This window comes from Rana temporaria, chromosome 12 (genome assembly GCF_905171775.1).
Source record: "Rana temporaria chromosome 12, aRanTem1.1, whole genome shotgun sequence".
Classification (NCBI taxonomy): domain Eukaryota; kingdom Metazoa; phylum Chordata; class Amphibia; order Anura; family Ranidae; genus Rana; species Rana temporaria.
In genome coordinates, this window is record NC_053500.1 from 115,661,991 (window position 1) to 115,678,935 (window position 16,945).

General features: G+C 50.1%; 1 protein-coding gene across 1 annotated transcript in view; it reads right to left on the reverse strand.

The window, feature by feature from the left end:
• Positions 1-9,700, reverse strand: part of RBL1 (RB transcriptional corepressor like 1) — a 46,803-nt gene extending 37,103 nt beyond the window's left edge. The window contains exon 1 of the mRNA XM_040330290.1: positions 9,426-9,700. Coding sequence (XP_040186224.1) covers positions 9,426-9,587 — 162 coding nt within the window. The 5' untranslated portion in view covers positions 9,588-9,700. The remainder of the gene's footprint in view (positions 1-9,425) is intronic.
• Between the last annotated feature and the right edge of the window lie 7,245 nt (positions 9,701-16,945).

A 16,945-nucleotide genomic window follows, 5' to 3' on the forward strand; every position in this document is an offset into this window, starting at 1 on the left:
ATTTGTGGTATGCATATGCTGTGTGTGAGAAATAACCTGCTAATTGACAATTTTTTTTTCCCTTCACAAAATCTTGATTTTGCAAAGAATTGTGGGGAAAAAAATTACAACTTCAAAAAAAATAAAAATAAACTCACTATGCCTTACTAAATACCTTGGAATGTCTACTTTCCAAAAAAAAAATGGGTCATTTATGGGGTATTTGTACTTTCCTGGCTTGTTCGGTCTCAAGAAATATGAGTCAGTACATCAGATGTGACCAATTTTCAGAGATTGCCACCATAGCTGTGGACTTTCACACCGACCACAGACCGTATTTATCGGCATATACCGCTCACTTTTTTGCCCTGAAAATCAGGGCAAAATCGTGGGTGCGCGGTATATGCCGATACCCGCGCCGAGTTTGAATACTGCGCCGACATATACCGAGCGCAGTACACTCGTGTATTGTCGGCAGTCTCGGCTCCTCCCGCGCTGACGTCCTGGACGTACAGCGCGTACGTCCAGGGTAGCCGAGCATTGCCGACAATACACGAGTGTACTGAGCTCTGTATATGTCGGCGCAGTATTCAAACTCGGCGCGGGGAGGACGCCGGACCCGACGAAGAGGACACCCGAAGCCGCAGACGGACGCCGGACCCGATGAAGAGGACACCCGAAGTCGCAGACGGACGCCGGACCCGATGAAGAGGACACCCGAAGTCGCAGACGGAGGCCGGACCCGACAAAGAGGACACTCGAAGCCGCAGACGGACGCCGGACCCGATGAAGAGGACACCCGAAGTCGCAGACGGACGCCGGACCCGATGAAGAGGACACCCGAAGTCGCAGACGGAGGCCGGACCCGACGAAGAGGACACCCGAAGCCGCAGACGGACGCCGGACCCGACGAAGAGGACACCCGAAGCCGCAGACGGACGCCGCGCAAGACACCAAAACTGTAAGTACAAAAAAAACTTTTTTTCCCCCACAGGATTCGGGGCAACTTTAGGGGTGCGCGGTATACGCGGGAGCGCTTTATACCGCGATAAATGCGGTAATATACAACAAATTGGGTTATTTTTACCAAAGATATGTATCAGTATATGGCCGAATTCCTGACAGAACACGAAATCTCAGCGGGGGAGGGGGTACCCATAACATTGGATCATTCGTACAGGAGCTGAAAGTCTCCCCCCCCCCCCCCCTTCAACCTGCTGGGTTGAACAGATAAATATAGGGTGTACCAGGCTTTAGTTTATCCTAATTAGCTCCTCCCCCTTCTTCCTCCATTTTTTGCGGTTTTCCATTTCTTAGCTAATGATATATTTAAACTTTTGTTAGTTACAGGGACAACACTACTGGAAAGGAGACCAATTTGAATTTGACAGCTCTAGTCTTTGTTAGCAAGGGCCACTCTGGAGACCAGTGCGGTCAGTCACAAAAAGATTACACAGGAGAAATGCAGCGTCACGTGACTATCAGCGACGGCTTTTACACATCCACAGGCGGCCAATGGATGACAGTGCTGAAGTGCTACTATAATTGAGCCTTCACTTTTACGAATGAGCATTCAATGATAAGATACCAGCCAGACATCATTGATCGCTTATTGACAAATGGTGAAGAGCTCACACCATTGTGCAGTGCAGTGCCCTATCGGCCGGGCTGTGTATGTCTACAAGCAGCCCTCACACACACACCGAGAGAAGTGATAAGTCGCTGTTATGTCCCGTTATAAGCGATCAGTGCTGCTTCTTCATTCTCTTCCAATAATTTTTCTTTAAAGTTTTCAAAAAGGTACAAAAGAATCAAGTACTTCACACACTTTCATAACATGCCCAAAAAGCTTTGATAGGAGCGACTCTTAAGCCATAGATGCCAACTGAATAGTGCCAAACTATGAGTGTGTGTGGGGGTGGGTGTGTGAGGGTGGGTGTGTGTGGGGGTGTGTGTGAGTGTGTGTGCGAGTGTGAGTGTTATGGCACTGCGGCTCCAAGATTTGAGACTTTCCCCCTTGTATACACCTTTGGGCAATAAAGTGACAGAATATATTTCAAAGAATAAAAAGAGAAAAGACACAGAAGAAAAATCAAGAAATACAAATCCCCCCTCTGATCCAGGAACACAGCAGATGATAGATCTCAGATATCTCCTGTTAAAAAACGGAACTTCAGTCATTCTTTCATCTTTCCATCTATTGTTGTTTTAACTTTGGATAGTAAAAAAAACAAATCTGACAGTAAACACCTTATACAGCCCACTTCCTGTTTCTTGGCTGGTCATTAGCCTAGGGCAGTGATGGCGAACCTTGGCACTCCAGATGTTTTGGAACTACATTTCCCATGATGCTACACTACACTGCAGTGTAGTTGAGCATCATGGGAAATGTAGTTCCAAAACATCTGGGGTGCCAAGGTTCTCCATCACTGGCCTAGGATTAGGATATACACAGCTCGCTCTCTCACTCTGGTGAGAGTTGTCCAGGAGGGGAGGGGGGATAAGTCATAAGAGAGCCAATGAGAAATGCAGAGCTGGAGACGTGCCTCTGTAAATCCAAGACGTGAACAGGCAGCAGCTTCAGCTGCCCACAGTTAAAATGGATGCAGCTAGACTCAGTGGAGGGAGATTTCTGCAGCATATTTGGCAAGTACAGAATCACAGTATATATCAAATAATATGCAAAGTGGTTGGAAGGAAGCTTCAGAATGACAAAGATGTTTTTATTACAAATGATGTGAGCAGACTGCAGTTCCTCTTTATTTAATCCAAGGATCACATGTTCTCTCAAATAGTTTGTTCATTCTTACTATAAACGATCGCTCAGAGTTGTGTCTGTATGGATTGTACATTCATAAGAGGGGCAGATCACTCAGATAAGGAGACTGGCTCTTCCGGATCCACCGGGCCCCAAAAACACAGACAGTATGAGTTCAGAGACTGACCCCCCCCACATGGATGTCATATTGCAGCTGTGTCCTAATTGACATGACATGGGACTTCCTGCATGGAACACGCGTGCAGGGATAACACGCCCCTCACATGGGGGTACGCTTAACCACTTGACCACCGCCCCATGTCAAAAAGACATCCTGTTTTTAAAGTTGAATATCTCGGTAACGGCAGCAGCTGCTGCCACAACCAAGATATTCATCTTTTCAGGGGGCGGTGGTGTACACGATAACGGCGGTCTCCGCGAGATCGCCGTTATCGGTGGCGGGAGAGGGCCCCCCCCCTCCCGCCGCTCTCCCGCGCCCTCTGCCGCTTACCGGAGCCGTCGGTAGCGGCGGAGGGGATCGGATGTGTCCGGCAGCTGAGCGGGGACGGGACTGAAGGAGAAATCTCCTTCACCCGTCCCCATAGCTCGGCTGGGCGGAAGTGATGTCAAAACGTCAGTCCCGCCCAGCCTCTTAAAGAAACATTTTTTTTTTGTCATTTGAAAAAATGACATTTTTTTTTCTTTTTTGCATTTAAGTCTAATTATGAGATCTGAGGTCTTTTTGACCCCAGATCTCATATTTAAGAGGACCTGTCATGCTTTTTTCTATTACAAGGGATGTTTACATTCCTTGTAATAGGAATAAAAGTGATCAATTTTTTTTTTTTTTTTATTTCAGTGTAAAAAATTATAAAACTAAATAAAAATAAATAAGAAAACCAAAAAAAAATTTTTTAAAGCGCCCCATCCCGACGAGCTCGCGCGCAGAAGCAAACGCATACGCGAGTAGCGCCCGCATATGAAAACGGTATTCAAACCACACAAGTGAGGTATCGCCGCGATCGTTAGAGTGATAGCAATAATTCTAGCCCTAGACCTACTCTGCAACTCAAAAAATGCAACCTGTAGAATTTTTTAAACGTCGCCTATCGAGATTTTTAAGGGTAAAAGTTTGACGCCATGCCACGAGCGGGCATAATTTTTAAGTGTGACATGTTGGGTATCATTTTACTCTGCGTAACATTATCTTTCACAATATATAAAAAAATTGGGCAAAATGTATTGTTGTCTTATTTTTTAATTCAAAAAAGTGATTTTTATCCAAAAAAAGTGCGCTTGCAAGACCGCTGCGCAAATACGGTGTGACAAAAAGTATTGCAATGACTGCCATTTTATTCCCTAGGATGTCTGCTAAAAAAATAATATATAATGTTTGAGGTTCTGATTAATTTTCTAGTAAAAAAAATGTGATTTTCGCATGAAGGAGAGAAGTGCCAGAATTAACCCGGTGGGCAAGTGGTTAAAGAGTAACCCCACTTTTGTTGAAGGAAAAAAATAAAATAAAAAACACACACCATTCCCTCTGGGCGATCGATGTACATTGCAAGGATTTTACCCATTAGATCCCTAACTTTTGTTATTCTGAAGAATGTGTGGTGTGTGTTTGTGTCCGGGGGACACAGTGAATCTGTATGGGAGTGGTTTTATAAATTATCAGCTGCTGCACTTACAGGGCTCTAATAAGGAAAGTGGCAGGGTCTGCATCCTTTAGATGTGATTTCCCTTTGGGAATATCTCAACAAAGACTACATTTTTGTTGCAGGGGATGCTCAAAATCTAATTTATATCCAAGTATAGACTTCTAGGAAAACCAGTGCGCCAATCACACAAGGAGGAAATGACATTTCCAGGGGAGTTCTCTATACATTCTGTGTACAGAAGGCCTCCAGAAAGCCAGATTGAAAAGGAAAAGTCATTTTTAACAGTTGCAATATGACTACATTTATTAGGATAGATAGGATAGATATCTCTTTTTATTTTTTTAGTAGCCAATGTATTTTCTCACGAAAGTGGAGTTACCCTTTAAGTACCCCCCTGTGATCAGGGCCTCAGCCGTCTCTGCAATGCCTGTGCATTAACCACTTCCATACCGGGCACTTATACACCTTCCTGCCCAGACCAAATTTTAGCTTTCAGCGCTGTTGCACTTTGAATGACAATTGCGCGGTCATGCTACACTGTACCCCAACTAAAGTTTTATCATTTTGTTCCCACAAATGGAGCTTTTTTTTGGTGGTATTTGATCACCTCTGGGATATTTATTTTCTGCAAAAAAAAAAATTACCGAAAATTTAGAAAAAAAATAATTTTTTTTTATTTCTGTTATAAAACATTGTGAATAAGTAAGTTTTCTCCTTCACCGATGGGCACTGATGAGGTGGCACTGATGAGCGCTACTGTATGTGTTTTACTAATGGATACGAATCAGTGCCAAACAATGCCTGCCAATCAGTGATGCCCATTGTGGGCACTGATTGGCATCCATTGCGGCACTGATTGGCATACATCTTTTGTGTCCTCATCCCTGGTGGTCTAGGGTGGCATACCTTTATTTTTATAATTCCTGGTGGTCCAGTGGGCATCCTCGGGGGGAGCTGTGCTGATAATCGATCAGCACAAACCCCCCCGTCACAGGAGCAGCCGATCGTCTCTCCTCTACTCGCGTCTGACAGACGCGAGTGAGGAAAAGCCGATTACCGGCTTTTCCTGTTTACATCGTGATCAGCCGTGATTGGACATGGCTGATCACGTGGTAAAGAGCCTCCGTGAGAGACTCTTTACCTTGATCGGTGTTGCCGGGTGTCAGACTGACACCCTGCAACAAAGATCGCCGCGATGCGTGCCCCCGGGGGCGCGCATCGGCTCAGAATCCTGAGGACGTCATATGACGTCCAGTGAGGATTCTACAACCACTTTGCCGACGTCAATTTGTCATTGGCGGGCGGCAAGTGGTTAAGTGCCTCTACAATCCATCTCAATGCACTCTGCCCCCCTTCACCCCCTCCAGAACATGAGCTCTCCCCACCATGTCATATCTGCATTGCTTATGGGCTCTGCTTTGCTCAGTGATGATCGCTCCATCGATCCCCGCTGAGCAGGCAGAGGACTGCTCAGTCGCTGCACACTGTACAGGGACGGACCTGTCAGAGCGCCGCTCTCCTCTATGGGGGAATCGGATGAAGACCGTAGAGTCCGCCTTCATCCGATCCAATCTGCCAGACGGATGGAAAGTGGGGTTTGCATCCATCACACTTTGGCGTTTCGCATGTCACCACTCTGACATCCGCGGCTCCATTGAGGTGCACGGGGCGTCCGTTCAGGTCCGCCGAAAAAACTGACAGGCGGTCCCCGTCCGTGTGAAAGGAGCCTTAGCTACCAATCAGATCTAATCTACCCATGTAGGCTCCATACCAATGACAACCAACACACATCACTACATTTGTGCTTTTCCCTAACCCCCCCCCCCCCCCCCACCTAAAACAAGGCAATGTCTAACCAAAGAGCCTCATACAACACTAGTGACATTGTACAATCAGAATCAGTTTGAGGACCCCCCCCCCACCGTGTACCCCCCCATAGAATTACTCCCCTACCCCTGTGCAGTGTGTACCCCCATAGTATAATGACCCCCCCCCCCCACAGTATGAGGGATCCCCCCCTCCTCCAGTGTCCCCCCCCCCAATCATAGTGTGAGGACCCCCTCCTCCAGTGTTCCCCCCCCCCCCATCATAGTATGAGGGCCCCCTCCTCCAGCGTCCCCCCCCCATCATAGTATGAGGGCCCCCTCCTCCAGTATCTCCCCCCCCCCAATCATAGTGTGAGGACCCCCCCGTGTACCCCCATCAAATTACTCCCCTACCCCTGTGCAGTGTGTACCCCCACAGTATAATGACCCCCCACAGTATGAGGGATCCCCTCCTCCAGTGTCCCCCCCCCCCCAATCATAGTATGAGGACCCCCCTCCTCCAGTGTCCCCCCCATTCATAGTATGAGGACCCCCTCCTCCAGTGTCCCCCCCCCCAATCATAGTATGAGGACCCCCTCCTCCAGTGTCCCCCCCCAATCATAGTATGAGGACCCCCTCCTCCAGTGTCCCCTCCCCAATCATAGTATGAGGACCCCCTCCTCCAGTGTCCCCTCCCCAATCATAGTATGAGGACCCCCTCCTCCAGTGTCCCCCCCCCCAATCATAGTATGAGGACCCCCTCCTCCAGTGTACCCTCCCCAATCAGTGTGAGGACCCCATCCTCCAGTGCCCCCCCCCCCCCAATCATAGTGTGAGGACCCCCTCCTCCAGTGTCCCTCCCCCCAATCATAGTGTGAGGACCCCCTCCTCCAGTGTCCCCTCCCCAATCAGTGTGAGGACCCCATCCTCCAGTGCCCCCCCCCCCAATCATAGTGTGAGGACCCCATCCTCCAGTGTCCCCTCCCCAATCATAGTATGAGGACCCCCTCCTCCAGTGTCCCCCCCCCCAATCATAGTATGAGGACCCCCTCCTCCAGTGTACCCCCCCCCCCCCAATCAGTGTGAGGACCCCATCCTCCAGTGCCCCCCCCCCCCCAATCATAGTGTGAGGACACCATCCAGTGACCCCCCCCCCTCTTTCCTCATGTGCCCCCCCATAATATGACCCCCCCTCTCTCCTTCTGCGCCCCCCTCCCATAATATGACCCCCCCTCTCTCCTCCTGTGTCCCCCTCCCATAATATGACCCCCCCTCTCTCCTCCTGTGTCCCCCTCCCATAATATGACCCCCTCTCTCCTCGTGTCCCTCCCCCTCCATAATATGACCCCCCTCTCTCTTCCTGCGCCCCCTCCCATAATATGACCCCCCCTCTCTCCTCCTGTGTCCCCCCCATAATATGACCCCCTCTCTCTCTCTCTCTCCTCCCCCCCCCATAATATGACCCCCTCTCTCCTCCTCCTGTGTTCCCCTCTCTCCTCCTCCTCCTGTGTCCCCCCCAAAATATGACCCCCCTCTCTCCTCCTGTGTCCCCCCCCATAATATGACCCCCTCTCTCCTCGTGTCCCTCCCCCTCCATAATATGACCCCCCTCTCTCTTCCTGCGCCCCCTCCCATAATATGACCCCCCCTCTCTCCTCCTGTGTCCCCCCCATAATATGACCCCCTCTCTCTCTCTCCTCCCCCCATAATATGACCCCCTCTCTCCTCCTCCTGTGTTCCCCTCTCTCCTCCTCCTCCTGTGTCCCCCCCAAAATATGACCCCCCTCTCTCCTCCTGTGTCCCCCCCCATAATATGACCCCCCTCTCTCCTCCTGCGTCCCCCCCCCATAATATGACCCCCCTCTCTCCTCCTGCGTCCCCCCCCCATAATATGACCCCCCTCTCTCCTCCTGCGTCCCCCCCATAATATGACCCCCCTCTCTCTTCCTGCGCCCCCTCCCATAATATGACCCCCCCTCTCTCCTGTGTCCCCCCCATAATATGACCCCCTCTCTCTCTCTCCTCCCCCCCCCCCATAATATGACCCCCTCTCTCCTCCTCCTGTGTTCCCCTCTCTCCTCCTCCTCCTGTGTCCCCCCCAAAATATGACCCCCCTCTCTCCTCCTGTGTCCCCCCCCCATAATATGACCCCCCCTCTCTCCTCCTGTGTCCCCCCCATAATATGACCCCCCTCTCTCCTCCTGTGTCCCCCCCCCATAATATGACCCCCCTCTCTCCTCCTGTGTCCCCCCCCCATAATATGACCCCCCTCTCTCCTCCTGTGTCCCCCCCCATAATATGACCCCCCTCTCTCCTCCTGTGTCCCCCCCATAATATGACCCCCCTCTCTCCTCCTGTGTCCCCCCCCATAATATGACCCCCCTCTCTCCTCCTGTGTCCCCCCCATAATATGACCCCCCTCTCATGTGTCCCCCCCCATAGTATGACCCCCTCTCTCCTCCTGTGTCCCCCCCCATAATATGACCCCCCTCTCTCCTCCTGTGTCCCCCCCCATAATATGACCCCCCTCTCTCCTCCTGTGTCCCCCCCATAATATGACCCCCCTCTCTCCTCCTGTGTCCCCCCCCATAATATGACCCCCCTCTCTCCTCCTGTGTCCCCCCCATAATATGACCCCCTCTCATGTGTCCCCCCCCATAGTATGACCCCCTCTCTCCTCCTGTGTCCCCCCCCCATAATATGACCCCCCTCTCTCCTCATGTGTCCCCCCCCCCATAGTATGACCCCCTCTCTCCTCCTGTGTCCCCCCCATAATATGACCCCCCTCTCTCCTCCTCCTGTGTCCCCCCCCCCATAATATGACCCCCTCTCTCCTCCTCCTGTGTCCCCCCCCCATAATATGACCCCCCTCTCTCCTCCTGTGTCCCCCCCCCCCATAATATGACCCCCTCTCTCATGTGTCCCCCCCCCATAGTATGACCCCCTCTCTCCTCCTGTGTCCCCCCCCATAATATGACCCCCCTCTCTCCTCATGTGTCCCCCCCCCCCATAGTATGACCCCCTCTCTCATGTGTCCCCCCCATAATATGACCCCCCCTCTCTCCTCCTCCTGTGCCCCCCCCCCATAATATGACCCCCTCTCTCCTCCTGTGTCCCCCCCATAATATGACCCCCTCTCTCCTCCTGTGTCCCCCCCCCATAATATGACCCCCTCATGTGTCCCTCCCCCTCCATAGTATGACCCCTTTCTCCTCCTCTGACCTCCAGGCTGTAGGTGCTCCGTGTCCGGGTGAAGTTGCTGAGTGTCCGGACCGCCGTCTCCTCCTCCAGGTTCAGTTCTCCGCACAGACTCTCCAGCTCCTCCCGGGCCCTCTCCCCGACTCCCCCGTCCGAGGAGTTGGAGGACTCGTCCCTCTCCATCATTATTATTCCTATTATAATTATTATAAGTCCTCCGCCTGGTCTCCTCGCACTTCTCCTTCCCACAATCCTCCGCGACACCAAAAAGGCGCGAAAACCGGACAGGCTCACACCTCGCTGTATCCCTCCGCCGGTCGTACTTTTCCCGGACACCCCCTCAGACCCAGGCTTCCCTCCCCAACCGACCCCCACGCCGTATACCGGGACCGCTGGAGGGGCTGGGAAGGGGGAGAGATAACTTTCTAGACCATAGTCCCGGAGAGGCGGAGGGATACCAGCGAGGGGCCGCACTGCATTGTGGGAGTTGTAGTCTGTGAGGAGAGTTAAAGCCCCAAAGTGTGTTCAATGTTCCAGACACCGATCAGTACTAATAACAGAGCTCTGTGTGGTCACCGTCACTGTGCTGGCCTCGGAAAATGATAGAATTAAAGTGTATGGATGGCCAGAACATGCATTTATTTTATAGTTGAGTATGGTAGAAGTGCAACTCCAGTCATTTCTTGCTGACATTTCCCTTCTCTTCCTGTCACAGAGAAGCAGCAAGAAGTCGGTGGAAATCTCTCAATGTGTAATGAATTCCTCTCATGGACAGTCACAGGTGTCCCCATTGGTAGATTCGCACAAGGCGATTAGCTGTGTGCCCCGCCTCAGGGTCCCATTGCTGTCTATTGGGTCACACAGCATGACACAAAGCCACATGTTCCAATATGACATGCAGGTCCTCCAACTCACCTTGTGTGCATCCCAGAACCCACAAACAACCACATGGCGTATTGGGACACAATGGTTTTCTGCGCAGCCCTGTGTCCCAATACAGGCTACATATGTAGTACGAGAGGTGGTCAGAGGCTGCGGACATGGTACAGGAGGTGGTCAGAGGCTGCGGACATGGTACAGGAGGTGGTCAGAGGCTGCGGACATGGTACAGGAGGTGGTCAGAGGCTGCGGACATGGTACAGGAGGTGGTCAGAGGCTGCGGGCATGGTACAGGAGGTGGTCAGAGGCTGCGGACATGGTACAGGAGGTGGTCAGAGGCTGCGGACATGGTGCAGGAGGTGGTCAGAGGCTGCGGACATGGTACAGGAGGTGGTCAGAGGCTGCGGACATGGTACAGGAGGTGGTCAGAGGCTGCGGACATGGTACAGGAGGTGGTCAGAGGCTGCGGACATGGTGCAGGAGGTAGTCAGAGGCTGCGGACATGGTACAGGAGGTGGTCAGAGGCTGCGGACATGGTGCAGGAGGTAGTCAGAGGCTGCGGACATGGTACAGGAGGTGGTCAGAGGCTGCGGACGTGGTACAGGAGGTGGTCAGAGGCTGCGGACATGGTGCAGGAGGTAGTCAGAGGCTGCGGACATGGTACAGGAGGTGGTCAGAGGCTGCGGACGTGGTGAGAGGCTGCGGACGTGATGCAGGAGGTGGTCAGAGGTTGCAGACGTGATGCAGGAGGTGGTCAGAGGTTGCGGACATGATGCAGGAGGTGGCCAGAGGATGCGGATGGGGTGCAGGAGGTGGTCAGAGGATGCTGACAGTGTGCAGGAGGTGGTCAGAGGATGCTGACAGTGTGCAGGAGGTGGTCAGAGGATGCTAACGGGGTGCAGGAGGTGGTCAGAGGATGCTGACGGGGTGCAGGAGGTGGTCAAAAGGATGCTGACGGGTTGCAGGAGGTGGTCAGAGGATGCTGACAGTGTGCAGGAGGGGGTCAAAAGAATGCTGATGGGGTGCAGGAGGTGGTCAGAGGATGCTGACAGTGTGCAGGAGGTGGTCAAAAGGATGCTGACGGGGTGCAGGAGGTGGTCAGAGGATGCTGACAGTGTGCAGGAGGTGGTCAGAGGATGCTGACGGGGTGCAGGAGGTGGTCAGAGGATGCTGACGGGGTGCAGGAGGTGGTCAGAGGATGCTGACGGGGTGCAGGAGGTGGTCAGAGAATGCTGACGTGGAACAGGACAGAGATGGTCAGAGGATGCGTGGTGCAGGAGGTGGTCAGAGGATGCTGACAGTGCAGGAGGTGGTCAGAGGATGCTGACGGGGTGCAGGAGGTGGTCAGAGGATGCTGACAGTGCAGGAGGTGGTCAGAGGATGCTGACAGGGTGCAGGAGGTGGTCAGAGGATGCTGACAGTGCAGGAGGTGGTCAAAAGGATACTGACGGGGTGCAGGAGGTGGTCAGAGGCTGCGGATTTGGAACAGGACAGAGATGGTCAGAGGATGCGTGGTGCAGGAGGTGGTCAGAGGATGCTGACGGTGTGCAGGAGGTGGTCAGAGGATGCTGACGGGGTGCAGGAGGTGGTCAGAGGATGCTGACAGTGTGCAGGAGGTGGTCAGAGGATGCTGACGGGGTGCAGGAGGTGGTCAAAAGGATACTGACGGGGTGCAGGAGGTGGTCAGAGGCTGCGGACGTGGAACAGGACAGAGATGGTCAGAGGATGCGTGGTGCAGGAGGTGTTCACAGGCTGCGGACGTGGTTTGACAGGACAAAGATCAACTGATTTTTCTGCTGTCTACATGTCTCCACCACACCCCTTAATGCGACACTGTGGGGTGGATCTACTAAAGGCAAATCCACTTTGCACTGCAAGTGCACTAGGAAGTGCAGTTGCTGTAGATCTGGGGGGAAGCTCTGTTGATTTTATCATCCAATCACGTGCAATACAGCGTCTTATACAGCCCCTCCCCTCTTGTCCGAGAAACTTTGATAGACAGATCACCCATCCAATCCTGGGATGGGTGATCTGCCTATCAGTTTCCCGGAGGGGAAGGGCTGTATAAGACGCGCGCTGCGGGGAACACACAGCTATTGAATTGAAAGCTGTAATGTTCCCCACGGTTTGAACGTCGCGGCGGCTCCTCCTCTCCTCTCCTCGCCCCCCCCTGCTCCCAAGCAGCCAGCCAGACACTCGCCAGCCCTCAAAATTTACTCGCAAAATGCGTGAGGCGAGTGTCTTTCTTTTGAGGGCTGCTTAATTGATAAAATCTGTATGTGGAGGCAACCATCTTGGTAGAGGCAGGGGGTTTGGCTTCCTAATGACTGGAGGAGAAAAAGTTGTAGGAGGAGTGGAGGGAAAATATTCACAGAATGAATGAAGAATGAATGAAGCTGGCAGATCCTTGTACTACATACAGGTACAGCCTTTTTTTCCAGCAAGCCCTTTGAAAAAATAACGAGCATCACCAAATCCCATGAAACTAGCATTGACTACTACTATTATTATTATTCGAAACTAGCAGAAGCACCTGTGCCACAGTTGATCTCATACAAACATTCAGCTAAAGTGCTACTAAACCCTGGAGCCTGCATTCACTATAACTGGACTCCCACAACACACAGAACATTGAAAGGCAATTTTAGTAAATATAAACTGCTTAATACCTTTTCTCATCAGCAGTATATAGCAGTCTTGTGACTTCTATCAGTGTCTGATTAAAGACTGGAAGAGTTCTGTCCTATAAGGCTGCATGACCCCTGACCCTCTGCTGATTGGCCCTCTGCTGATCACATGCACCCTCCCAAGAAAAAAACCACTCTCCGGCAATACACACCAAACTGTTGTCGGAATATCCGATCGTGTGTACGGGCCCTTAAAGAGAAAACTATTATGAGAACCTCATAGTGCCAAATCATTATGGGAACCTCATAGTGCCAGAACATCAAAGTAGGACCTTCATAGAGCAGTGGAGCAATCATTGAGGACCTCAATACCTCCTACTTTTCATCTGTGTAAACATTTCTTTAGCAATATGGTGAAATTCAAAGACTACGTGGACTCATCATATTTACTACATTTTAAAAGACAAAGGATGAATTGCATTGACATTTATCAGGTCAGGAAAATATAATCATCTGTTGCATATGTACTTCTGTATTGCCATCTTTGGAACCAATGCTACTAAAGTTTGGGAATGGTCGAGTTGATTAAAGCCTCAGACACACGATCGCACTTCAAACAAACTTTTCAGATTTTTGTTCAAAGGACGTTGGCCGTGAACTTGGTATGCATATACACACACGGCAGGACTTTTTCAGCCAACAAACATGAACGTAGTGACGTAATACGTGTTTTTTCTTTAGTGCCACCCTTTGGGCAACTTCTGCTTTTGCGGTTTGATCATTTGCATTGGTTCTGAGCATGCGTGTTTGTACTTTGGACTTAAAGGGGTTGCAAAGGTACAATTTTTTTCCCCTAAATAGCTTCCTTTACCTTAGTGCAGTCCTCCTTCACTTACCTCATCCTTCCATTTTGCTTTTAAATCTCCTTATTTCTTCTGAGAAATCCTCACTTTCTGTTCTTCTGTCTGTAACTACACACAGTGAGTGAGAAACTTATATAGCGCAACACATGCGAACTGAATCGCCTCTGGGCGCTTAGTATCCATTCCCTAAGTACCCTTTTGCCCTCAGAAGAGATGGGTTTTGATTTTTCTTCTGAAGGCCAGGTAGTTCACCTCCGATCGAATGCAGGTCGGTAGAGCGTTCCATAGTCCGGGTCCTTGGACTGCAAATTTTCGTTCTCCTTTGGACTTGTATCTGGCTTTCGGTATCTGGAGTAGATTTTGGTTGGTGGATCGCAGAACGCGATTGGGGTTGTGGGCTTTTAGTTTTTCGCATAGATATTGGGGGGAATTTCCTTGAACACACTTATGCGTTAGACAGAGTGCCTTAAAAGTGATTCTGTCTTTTACTGGCAACCAATGAAGGGATCTCAAGTAATGCGAGGCTTTCTCCCTGGTGTGGAGTGTCGTGCTCGCCCCCTCCCTACCGGAGAGTCAGGACGCCCACTAACACAGTTCCTTTCTCTATCTGCAACGTAGAGAGCAGCCTGACTCTCCTGTATTCCAGGGGAGGGGTCGAGCACGACACTCCACACCAGGGAGAAAGCCTTGCATTACTGTGTGTAGTTACAGACAGAAGAACAGGAAGTGAGGATTTCTCAGAAGAAATAAGGACATTTAAAAGCAAAATGGAAGGATGAGGTAAGTGAAGGAGGACTGCACTAAGGTAAAGGAAGCTATTTAGGGAAAAAAAAAATTGTACCTTTGCAACCCCTTTAAGTCCAAAGAACAAACACGCATGCTCAGAACCAATGCAAAAGATCAACCAGCAATAGCAGAAGTTGCCCAAAGGGTGGCACTGAAAAAAAAAATAAAAAAAAAAAAATTGTACCTTTACAACGCCTTCAAGTCCGATGGGCTTTTGTACACACGATCGGACTTTGCTCCATCAGACTTTTGTTGCCGTAAAGTTTGTCTGTTCGCAGAGCGAACATTTGTCCGATGAAAACCGAAAAAGTTTGTCCGATGGAGCGCACACACGGTCGGATTTTCTAAAAAACCTGATCATTTTGAAGTTTTTTGTCAAAAAGTCAGATCGTGTGTATGGGCCTTTACTGGTGTTTTTCCCCCACTTACCCAATTAAAGCGGAGGTTCACCCAAAAAACAAGTATATAACATTACATTCTGTATACCTCAAACATGTACAGAATGCTTTTTTTTGGGGGGGGGGGGGGGGGGGTGTACATACGGTATTATCGCTATTTTCCACCTGGCTTCCGGGTACTAGCTCCCGCGGGAGTGGGCGTTCCTATGCAGTGGCGCAATGTCCTCTGGGACTTCGCCCAGATGATTGACGTCTTGAGAAAAACTTCCCCTCGGCGGATAAGGCGCATCACGAGTTTCCAAAACTAGCCGAACTGTGAGTCGGCTCTACACGGCTCCTAGTCGGTGCACAGGCGCCGTATAGAGCTGACTCGAAGTTCGGCTAGTTACGGAAACTCGTGATGCGCCTTATCCACCGGGGGGGCAAGTTTTTCTCAAGACGTCAATCATCTGGGCGAAGTCCCACATGACACTGCGCCTCTGCATAGGAACGCCTACTCCCGCAGGAGGTAGTACCCGGAAGCCAGGTGAAGAATAGCGATAATACCGTATGTACACCCCCCCCCCCAAAAAAACAAACAAACAGCATACTGTACATGTTTGAGGTATACAGAATGTAATGTTATATACTTGTTTTTTGGGTGAACCTCCGCTTTAACCAGTTCCCGACCTCCTCATGTACATTTACGTCGGCAGAATGGCACGGACAGGCACAATCACGTACCTGTACGTCCTCTGCTAGACGTGGGTGGGGGGTCCGATCGGGACCCCCCCCCCGGTACATGCGGAGGTCGGGTCCGCTCGGGGAGCGATCCGGGACGACGGCGCGGCTATTTGTTTATAGCCGCTCCTTCGCGATCGCTCCCCGGAGCTGAAGAACGGGGAGAGCCGTGTGTAAACACAGCTTCCCCGTGCTTCACTGTGTCGGCGCATCGATCGCGTCATTCCCTTTATAGGGAAGACACGATCGATGACGTCATTCCTACAGCCACACCCCCCTACACTAGTAAAACACACACAAAGTAAACCCTAACTCCTACAGCGCCCCCTGTGGTTAACTCCGAAACTGCAACTGTCATTTTCACAATAAAGAATGCAATTTAAATGCATTTTTTGCTGTGAAAATTACAATGGTCCCAAAAATGTGTCAAAATTGTCCGAAGTGTCCGCCATAATGTCGCAGTCACGGAAAAAAATCGCTGATCGCCGCCATTAGTAGTAAAAAAAAATAAAAATGCAAAACAACTATCCCCTATTTTGTAAACGCTATAAATTTTGCGCAAACCAACCGATAAACGATTATTGCGATTTTTTTTTACCAAAAATAGGTAGAAGAATACGTATCGGCCTAAACTGAGGAAAAATAAAATTTTTATATATGTTTTTGGGGGATATTTATTACAGCAAAAAGTAAAAAATATTGAATTTTTTTCAAAATTTTCGCTTTATTTTTGTTTATAGCGCAAAAAATAAAAAACGCAGAGGTGATCAAATACCACCAAAAGAAAGCTCTATTTGTGGGAAAAAAAGGACGCCAATTTTGTTTGGGAGCCACATCGCATGACCGCGCAATTGTCTGTTAAAGCGACGCAGTCCCGAACTGTAAAAACCCCTTGGGTCTTTAGGCAGCAATATGGTCCGTGGCTTAAGTGGTTAACTGGCTTATGACACAGTAACCACAGGATGATCCACATTCAAAACTCAACAGGCTCACAAATAAACCCACACGTACACCCCAGACATTTCAAAGTGTCACAGAACACAAATATTATTAACATAATTTTTTTTTTTATGTAGTAAAGTCCCAGATGTCAGCATCAGGATGAAGAAAACAGATCAGTTACTTGCACAGTTAACATAGTCTTTCAAGGTCTTAATTTCAACATATACATCATTAATAGTCCCACGTGTATAAAAGACAAGTGACCATAAAAGAAACAAAAAACAAACAAAATAAAAAGCATCAAATAAATAATAACTCAGCGGCTGAAA